Source organism: Copidosoma floridanum, unplaced genomic scaffold (genome assembly GCF_036245765.1).
Source record: "Copidosoma floridanum isolate Cflo_tuat_1 unplaced genomic scaffold, Cflo_Japanese_pri ptg000007l, whole genome shotgun sequence".
In the NCBI taxonomy this organism is placed as follows: domain Eukaryota; kingdom Metazoa; phylum Arthropoda; class Insecta; order Hymenoptera; family Encyrtidae; genus Copidosoma; species Copidosoma floridanum.
This window is the reverse complement of record NW_028321884.1, coordinates 10,263,511-10,273,811: the sequence shown is the minus strand read 5'-3', so window position 1 is coordinate 10,273,811 and position 10,301 is coordinate 10,263,511. Positions and strand designations below refer to the sequence as shown.

Below are 10,301 nucleotides of genomic sequence, written 5' to 3'. Positions count from 1 at the left end.
GTCAGCCAAATGTGCTCAATCGATAGCTTAGGATTCATAGCTTAGAAAAGAAAAAAGAAAATTTTTTTTTCAATCACCCATCAACCGAAACCACCCATTTTATGTACAAAAGACCGTGCTGAATCCGAATGACAGGACCAATAGTTGGCTGTCAGGCTTTCCCCGTAATCGCATCTAAACTATTTTAAATTCGCACCCACGTAACTCTTGGCATAACTTTTTCACCTGACGTGATGAAAAAAAAAAAAAAAATTAAAAACTAGAGCCTACGACGCGGGTTCACCTCCATAACTAACGTACAATAAGGGTAGTTCGAGTCAATGGGTTCATTTATCTTTATTTTTTTTCTCTCTCTAGTAACTGTGAATGATTGTTAATTTTTTTTTTTTTTTTTTTTTTTTTTTTTTAATATCATAATTGGTCGTGCCTAACTTTAATACAGTGCGAATAAATGAAAATATACACATGTATATCTCATACTTACTTCGATAAAAAAGTATCTCGTAAGAGCGTCGTGTTGTTTACACAGAAAAAAAAAAAAGAATAATAATAATATTAATAATAATAGAATTCAACTGTAATTTTCGAACAGCAGATAAGAAAAAAATCTAAATGTAGAATATGTGGCGCAGACGGATTGTGTAATAAATGAGGAGGTCCGAAACTCCGTAGCAACGAAAATAATACATAGGTGGGCCTAAACTTGACGATACGCATAACATTAAACGAGTGAAAAAAAACCGAATCTTTTTTTCTTCAACAACTATCAATAAATTTTAATGATGAAACAAATTTCACTATTGCGAACTACTACATAATATGGCATGAAAAAAATTTGTCAAAAGTCATCTTGTTGAATGAGAAAACAGGTGACGTATTGGTATAAACATAAATAATATCGACGTCACGCGTTCGATGGGTTGTAAAAAATTAAGCGAGGAAAGATAAGGTACGATTATTCCATATTGTTGTGATAAATGACTGTCAAAAAAAATGAAAAAAAAAAAAAAAAAAAAAAAAAAAACCACAAGCTGCAAGCAAACGCGCAGTCGTGTTGGATGGAAAACTCAGTAGTGTGTAACAATCATTGTAATAAAAGTACACGAGCATAAGATAAACCAAAAACTTGTTTCATTCGGCCCCTGAAAAACCATCCCTCGACATCCCATCCTCGAAATATCAATACAAATAAAGAAGAAAAAAAAAATGTCCGAACAAATCTCCAAACGCAAAGTTATAATTCCATCCCTATATACTGCATAGATTCTCGTATAGTTGTATATAAATGTGTACGTATACAAGAGGGACAAAAAGTCATTGCAGCACCGAGGACGGGGGGTAGGGGCACACTTGCGCCCGGGCCCGCGTTTATTTATCACCCGCGCTTAATCCCATGACTTTGCCCGCCGCGGAGAGCGCCACATGGCCCAAGGATCCCGTGTATAAATTACACCGCCGTCGAGTCGTGTGTATACATATACGTATACGGTACTCGTGCGAGGGGAAGAGAGAGGCTGCTTAAGTTGTCAAAGCACCGGGATGGGCGCGAGAGCTCGCGAAAACCGCCTGTGCGCCACCCCCGGGAGAGGTGTTTGGATGGGTGTGCGTATAATAGGGGGGGCCACGCGGGATTAGAGGAACCGATCGGAATCTATTTTACCGGCAGCTTTGCCGTGTCGCTTACTGAGCGCACCAGTGACGATTAAATGCTTTTTGATTTATTTGCCTCGGTGCGAGCAAGTGCTTCGTTGTTTTTTCCCTCTCTTTTATGAATTGCTTTTGGTATTTCCTTTTTTTGGAAGGGGGGGAAAAGGGGGGTGTTTTTTTTTTTAGAGAGAGAGGGGAGTTTTGATGGGGAGATGGAGTGGTGGGTTTTGCTGGTGATTGACAATGTACGAAAAGATGAGGGAATGATGAATCACTTTTCTTGCCTTTTTTACATAGAATGTTTCTTTTTTTTTTCTTTTTTTTTTTCATTTGTGTTTGTTTTATAATAATTGTTTTAAAAATGTAAATGCAACCCTTGGCAGTGCCATTTTGCTGAGTAAAGGATACGCTATAGTGACAATGCAAAAAGAGAGATCAAGATACGATGAAAAAATGTATAACTGCACTGCCCCACGATTGTTGCAACAAAAGTGAAACCACAATTCCCCTCGAGGGTCGAGAGTTAAACGCTCAATTGACGATACAACAAGTGGCTGGAGAAAGGAAAGTTGGGCCACTGAAAAACACAATTGATAACAATCGCAAGCAGTGAAAAGAAAGATGAGCCGAAGCTGCACCGACACTTTAGCGCGTACACGTATACATATGTATACATGTGCTTGTACATAAATATACACTTGGCATCTGGCGGCCCTTGAATCTCTCCGTATGTATATACACACACGTGTGCACGTAGACTCTTAATACCCCAGGCTCGGTTTAAGGGGACGTGCGAAGGGGCGGGGGGGATCGATGAGGTATGGGCTTAATGCCTTTTCAATTACGATCTCTCCCCGGCACGGTGTTACTGTTATTATCATAAGAGCAGGACGCGGTACACTGCGGCACCGTTTGTCGGGGATTTGCGACGTGGATTGGGAGAGTTACGGGTTTTTCACGGGTTAAAGTTATACCGTGTCATTTGGTGTATTGGAGATGCGCATAAGTCGACGTCACGAGGTGATTTTGCATTTTGACGCGCGTAAGGTGCACCGTGGGTTTTGACGTGGATTAGGTGGTGGCGGGGATTCGATCGGGAATAATTGTGGGATTATGGTGTTTTGGGACGTCAAACGTCAGAACGTCATGATGCATCGAAGTGCTAGAGCTTATATATCGGTCTGGGGAATCTAAAGGAGTTTTTTATAGGATGCTTTGGTCGTATGGGCAAAGAAAATTAGATGCTTTGAAAAATAGTGGGAAACATTGGAATCGTTGTATTAATTGTTTTTAAGTATGGAGAATAAATGAGACTGGCTTTTTTTTGCATATTGTCAAAGTCCTTCAGTAACGAGTTTCAACCTCCTGTTGAAAATATAATTGTTATGAATATACATGAATTACGATAGACTATGAAACGTAAATTAATATTTTGTCAACTGTGATATTTATGGATTTTTTTGTATGATTCGTTGTCTTACTGTGCATTAAAATTTTTTTTTTTTTTTTTGGTTTTTTTTTTAAGTGCTTATTTAATTTATTTTGGACTGGATCAATCGACACTTTTTAGCTATAAAAACGGTTTGCATCAATTTCAATTTTACTAGGAATCTACTGCTTGAACGGGGGGGGAAAGTTAAATTAATGACCAAAAATTTTCAAAAATAACATAAAAATACACAAAAATGGCACTACACGCATAAAACTTATTTTTGTAACACTAAACTTGAATTCGAAGCTTGCATCGCTCCAAAAATATTATACGTGTGTTTATTTTTGTAGAGCTAAGTAATAGTTTATGGACATGTTTTCCTTCAGTTAATTTAAATAACTCGTTTGCATGTATTTTACCTTTTTTTTGTCCGGTTTTAGATATTTGTGTGACATAAATGAATGCAAAATTTGAGAAAAAGTATCTAGTGTACTTTAATTTCTAATGTAAACTATTTTTTTAATGGTATCATCGCTTGCCATAATTTACACTATACTCTGACGTTTCATCACTGCTAACCAAAAGAATGAAATTGTTGTGACATGCAGTTAAAAAAAAAAAGCACGATTTGAAAGAAAGCCAATGAAAAGAAAATTCCTCCCTTATTCAACATCAATATTCATAAAAATAAAATCCTATAAAAAAGTTAAAACTCGTGGGTGAGGGAAGAAAAAAAAAAGCAAAGCAAAAACCTCAACTCTCTCGATGAAAACCCGATACCCGACACCCCACATCAGCGAAAGCTCACAGCCAAGGAAAAGTCGCGACTCGATAGCGAAAAGCCCCACCGCCTACATCTCGACGCGCGAAACCTCAGGCACCTCAGCCCGTCGAACTTCGATTCCAGCCGATACCTCTACACGTGCATATACATATACATAAAGAACGAAGCCGTTGCGGGGGCGTCCGCGGCGCGAGTATCGACTCGAGGGCGGGGTTTTCGTGCCTCCCCTTCCACACCCCTCCAGCCGGCGTGTGTGTATAGCTGCACGAAACACCCCCCCCCTCCAACCAACTACCACCCACCGCTCCATCGGTACGTGGACGTATATATATATACGTGTGGTGGCTGAGGCCGGCAATGGCGCCGGGACTTGTTGTATTTCGCTTTCGAGAGCTGAGCTGCGGAGCTTTACAACCCTCTTCCTCCCCGTCCTCTTTTCCCTCTTGCTTTTGCCACGTATACCCTCTCGGGCTCGGGACGGAGGAGACATTACCTTTCCCTCCCCTTCCGGAGCCATGACGAAAGTTGAGTCTGTCGGGCTAATGTATAGGTGCGCCTCCATGAGATTTCGATTTCTTTTGGGGGAAAAAACTTTGGCTCCGTTTTTTTTTTGTCACGGGGTGGAGCGGAGGATCAATTGATGTAGAGCTTTTTTTTTTTTGGGGGGGGGGCGGAATGGAGTGCATGCAACTGGGCGTTTTTACTGCATCGACGCGTGTTGGATGGGTAGACATAGAAATGAAGAGGACAAAAAAAAGAGAGATAGACACGACCCCCCGGCTGGAGAGTAAATTAACGTTAACGAGAGAAAGGGGACGGAAGTGACTGGGCACACGCGCAGAGGGAGGAGATGAAAAGACACCACCACGAAGGAAAAGAAATAAAGTGGCGGTCTCGTATACCCCGTCGCCCGAGTTCCTCCTTGGCATTCTTCCTTCGCTGAAGAAAGGAAAATGACAAAGAGTAGGATGGGTGGGTGGGGGTTTGGCTCCACTTATTTTATTACATTATCATACCAACTGCGGGGGTTGAGAGGAGGGTATAAGAGAGGCGCTCGATAAGTGGGGGCTTTAAAAGCGACGGTTCTCAAATCGCTTAAGGGTCTTCTTGTCTTTGATTACCGATCCACCCCCCCCCTCCCGGCCCTTTGTTGTTTCGCTCCGTCTCTCGTAAAATTCAAAGCCGGATTTTCCCACTGTGCATCCAGTGGGTACGTATACCTACACGTGTACAGCTTCCGTCGGGGAGAGAGAGAGAGAGAGATCGACCGGCTGAGCTTGCTGGCATTTTGCGTCTCGGCGCTCGATGTGATCGCAGGTGGAGTCTATGGAAAGTCAGAGTGGGAAGTCTTTGCCAAATGAATGAAAAACGAAACGGTGGGATTTGCTTTTTTTTTTTTTTTTTGTGTTTACGATGATGAACGGATTGATTAATCAAATTTGAAAATAAATCGTATTTGCTAATCGCCCTGTATTCGATGACATTTTAATCGCCACGTGTTATGTCGATCGGCGATTTGCTTTTAAAATATAATAATACTATATTTTTGTCGCCCATCTCGTAAATGGGGAACTCGAAATTCATATCGATCGTCGAATGACAGCCGGACGAGTATTCGCACACGCGAACAGTGTAAAAAAAAAAAAAAAAAAAAAAGGGGTACCAACGCGTATAGGATTGCGAGTCGCAGAGGTAAAAACAAAATTATCGTGCAATCCGCAAAAAAAAGGGCAAACACTTTGGAAAAAATGAAAAAACTAAATAATTTTCGTCCACCCCGATATCCCTCCCCCCGAAATAATCGTATTACGATATGAAACGCAAATCCCCTCTCCGCCATCATGTTTGAGCACATGCCGTGTGGCTTGTGTATTAGCGGCGGTGATGGTGGATGCGAGCATCAAAGCGAAGCCCCGGGACTTTGATCATCGCTGCTGCGAGTTAATCCGCGCCTCGCAAAATTTTCCTTGTATTTGATACTGCGTGGTGCAACCGTCAACGAATTCACTACGTCCATTTCTAATATACACATATCTGATATTTGTGGGATTTTTTGTTTGGCGAGAATCGATGTACCATTGTGATGTTTCCACTATACACACACGGGCTTAGTAACACGTGGAAGTTGATTTACATTGTTGTGAACACGTTACGTAGAGGTAAAATCACGACTGTTGGGAACTTACAATGAAAAATGCATAATTTTGCACAAAAGTGTTTTAAAAAAAACACCTCACAACATTTCTCAAGTTACTTTGTTTCGAATTTAATCTTATACTTGCACCCGTATGTTCTTCAAGTTATCAGTACATAAGAAATATGAAATAATATTGAATATGAAGGAATCTTTGTCAATGGTACTCAACTTGTTCACTTTTGATAGAAACTTGGGGTAAACAAATCATACTGAAGATCATCCATAATATTTTAAAATTTTATTCATCAAGGATTTATTCCCTCGATAGCGTCACATATACATATAGGCAATAGCTTGTAGAAGCACATATTAATACACGCATCGATAATAATAAAAAGAATATTTTTTTTTTTTTTTTCAACAACAGTTAAAATGTCGTGTGATTAACAAAAAATATGTTCTTGTTTTTTTGTTAAAGAGATTATTCACGCCTTTTTTTGAAACTCAAAAGCACACTCTGTTCAGGAATCTGGACGTAACTTTCGGTGCTGCAACTCGTGGGGAGATTAGTTTTATCGCAAACGCGAAAAGTATAATTGCGTAAAAGTGCTACCAACGCCTGCTTCGATTTTAATATGCCAAGACTCTTTGCTGAAAAAAATGGTCATAAATATTCATTAAAATTCACATTTGTCGTCCCAGACGTTTGATTTTATAAACGTTACCTATGCAGTTTCGAGGACCATCCCCAAACCCTATGTGCATGCATGTGCTCCTCGAATCCACGTTTTCCTTTGTGAAACGCTCGGGATCAAACCTGCTCGGATTCGGGTAATGTTCCGGATCGTTATGCAACCCTGACAATGAAATTAACAATCGCATACCCTTGGGAATGGTGAAATCCGAGCCAGGAATCTGAAAATCCTCTAAGCATATGCGATTCAAGAAAGCTCCCGGCGGGTGTTTTCTCAGCGTTTCTAAAACCATTTTCATTACTTCATTGTACTCTATTTTCAATGTTTCGATCCTCATCTGAGTATTAAAAACTGCACAGTTAGCCATAATGTTTACCGTTAAACACCATGTCCAAATATTGCATTTCCGAAATACAATCGTACGTCAAACCGGATGGATTTTTTTCCAGCACCGCGTCGATTTCTTGTTGTAGTTTTTGTTGTACCTCCGGATGCATAGCTAGTTCCAGCAAGCAATTGATTGACACTGCCGATGGTGTCTCAAATCCTCCCAAAAAAAATACGAAAGCCTGGGCTGCTGCTTCCTCCATGCTCAGAGGGTCAACGTCTTGAATGAAAAAAAAAAAAAAAAAAAAGGAATTTAGAAAAATTTGCCAAGTACAAAAATTTTAGTCACCACTGCGGTTCTTCTATACCTTCGATTTTATCATCGGAGGACAAAGACGAGTCGTTGTCTTCTATGTGACCCTTGTCCATGAGTTGCATCAAGAGGCTCATGAAATCTTTCCTTTCTACTTTCTCTTTGCGGCGGTGAGCCACCGATTCGATAAAAATCTTGTTGAAAAATTCCCGAATGTTCGCACCGAAAGCCGGCAGAATTATCGACTGCAGCACTTCGGGAATAAAAAAGATGAACAGCATGCTTATCCTCCCGAAATCCAGAGCTTTTATTCCATAACGGCGAAACTGATTGTCTGGGTTTTCGAAACTGTTGCAGTTGAAACCGTAAACGGTTGACGATATGACATCCACCGTATACCTGTGTCGGGACAATCAATGTTACAACAGTAATGGAAAACATAAAAATATATTGTATCATTGAAAAAAATTAATTTCTCAGAACTAAGGAAATATATATATATAATATATTTTTTTTTCTTTTGAATAATTACTCGGAGCTACTTCAAATTGTGAGAAATTTATTTTTCAGGGTATAAACATTACCTTACGAATAAATCTTTGACGTCGACAACGTCGGTCTTTTTCAACAAATCGTCGCAGGCTTTGATCATGGAGTCGCTGACTTCTTCCAACAGGGGATATATTTGCCTTAGCTTTACGGGGGAGAAACTTGGCGAAAATTTCGTCCTTAGTCTTCTCCATTTTGCGTATGGTTGGAAGAACAAGTTGGCCGACATGGGATCGACTCGTTTGTCCGTAAACCAGCCGCGGTCGGAAAATTTATGAAATTCCTTGATTAATATGGTTTGAATAAGATCCGGATCGTTTATCATCAAAACTGGCTTGTGTAAAAAGTACATGCCGTGAAATGGGTAGCGGCAAAATTTTACGTAAGAGTTTTGTATGATCTTCGCTGCAATAATTAAAGTTGGCCATAATTTTTTTGTATCAATACAGACAGACTGTAGAGCACATATACTTTTTTAATTTTTTAATATATTTTTTTGCTAACAACGTAGTGGTCTATTTATGATAAAAAAAAAAAAATTTTTTCATTTACTATTTATAACATTTCCGACAAAATTTTTTTTTAACATGAAAAAAAATACATTATAATTCGAATATATACATATAAAGAAAAAAAAAGTCAAAGTATTTAAACATTTTATTTGAAATACTTTACAATAAACTTTAATATAAATGTATATTGCACTTAGCTACCAGAAAAAGAAAAAAAAATTGGTAAAATTGTATTGCAAATAGTGGAGAACCAAAAAGTGTTGAAAAAAATCAATACATCAATTAACTATATTTTAAATAAGTTTGAAAATTTATATAAATAATCGTGCCCAAGTCCAGACACGTAAGAGTAATTTTAACGCTGAAAAATGTAAAGCACTTGCGTAACGATTCAATGACATATAATTACCTAAATGTACCCATCCAAAAAAGTATGAAACCGGCACATTGCCCAAAGGTATGGACGGATTATCGTGCGGCACATTGTATTTTTTCCAGTAATTGTAAACACAATATTTCAAATAAACGTAAATCGCGACCAACGCTGCGCTGAGAAGCATCAACTTTGTATCTATGAACTCAAACATGGCTAAAAACGCGATGAACACGAAAAGTCAATTGCCGCATTTGCAGCTGTATATGCTCGCTGTGGTGTCTCAGCGTGTACTGACATGCAATCCAAAGTTTTACAGATTTTGGCTACGCGGAATACTTACCGGCGAAGAAAAGTGACGCGATAATCGTGGACTCTTGCGTGTATACATTGTGATGCACTCTTGTACCCACGTGATATGTTGTAACCCCACTGAGGGGCAGAAACTGCAGCCATAAACATACCGATTATGTGTTTATGTACAAACTGTTTATACCGCGAGGTCAAGAGCATTGTTCGAAATTTCGAAAAAATCGCGGCAGTTCTGTTGATAAGAATTTGAACAACCCAATCCGTATGTATTATAAATTGTTCAGCCAACGGTATTAAACACAAAACGAGAAAGAACATCGCGTTATGTCCGGTGATTGTAGATACGACGACGCAGTCAATTAAAGTAACAATGCTGCATTGTTAACAATCAGAAAAATGTATGATTTTTGTACAACTAGCTGTATTCGCTGCAACTTTTTTTCTTGTTGCATATAGCTGTGTGACATACTATAGATATACACACTGGATCTGTTTGGTCTAGTTATGTGCAAGTGTATCGCAATGCAAATAATTATTGTACCCAATATACCACGGTTTCAAGCCGTAAAGCATTGTGCCACCGATTAAACATGCTTAAATTTTCGATTCGCTGAAGTCGATACAATATATTCCGCAAACTGTCGAGGTGGTTGTTTTTTAAATGCTTTTTAATACGATTATCATATACATGATAAAAAAGCATCTCAGACAAGGACACAACTGTAATCCCACGTCCACTCGATGGTAATGAAATCATTCAAGTAATCGATAACTTTAATTTAACACGATGAGTTACATTTTAAAATTGATACACACATGAGTTACATGTTGAAATTCATTAAAGTAACTATAACGTGAACGTTACGTCGCATTGCCAAAGACAAAGCTATAATCTTTTCTTTTTTTTTTTTAAAGATAAAAGACTCGCGCGTGATGAAACTTATTTATTCGCGAATCAGCAACAAACGTACGTATTTTGGTAACGCAGTCTGTTGATTAAGACGTACTTATTTTGATAATGACAGCGCTGGTAAAAATAAGAACGACGAAGCAGCTAAAATATATCTCAAACGGGTGGAAAAAAAAAGGCACACATGCCTCAACACTTCATTAAGGAAATAAAAAAAAAAAAGATATATATACGCACCAGGGACCTTGTGCATGAGCTTGGAATGCGTATATAGCCGTAGCTACCAGAAGCACGAGGGTGGACGGGGTAA

The 10,301-nt window shown here is 39.0% G+C and overlaps 1 protein-coding gene across 1 annotated transcript; it reads right to left on the bottom strand.

The window, feature by feature from the left end:
* Positions 1–6,481: 6,481 nt before the first annotated feature.
* LOC106639017 (putative cytochrome P450 6d4) lies at positions 6,482–10,239 on the bottom strand. The gene is made up of 6 exons (XM_089588920.1): positions 10,229–10,239; positions 7,920–8,289; positions 7,391–7,734; positions 7,072–7,302; positions 6,726–6,977; positions 6,482–6,651 (listed from the first exon to the last, which is right to left on the bottom strand). Exons 2-6 carry the CDS (start codon positions 8,234–8,236, stop codon positions 6,482–6,484), a joined length of 1,314 nt encoding a protein of 437 aa, XP_089445046.1. The 5' UTR covers positions 8,237–8,289; positions 10,229–10,239.
* Positions 10,240–10,301: the final 62 nt, after the last annotated feature.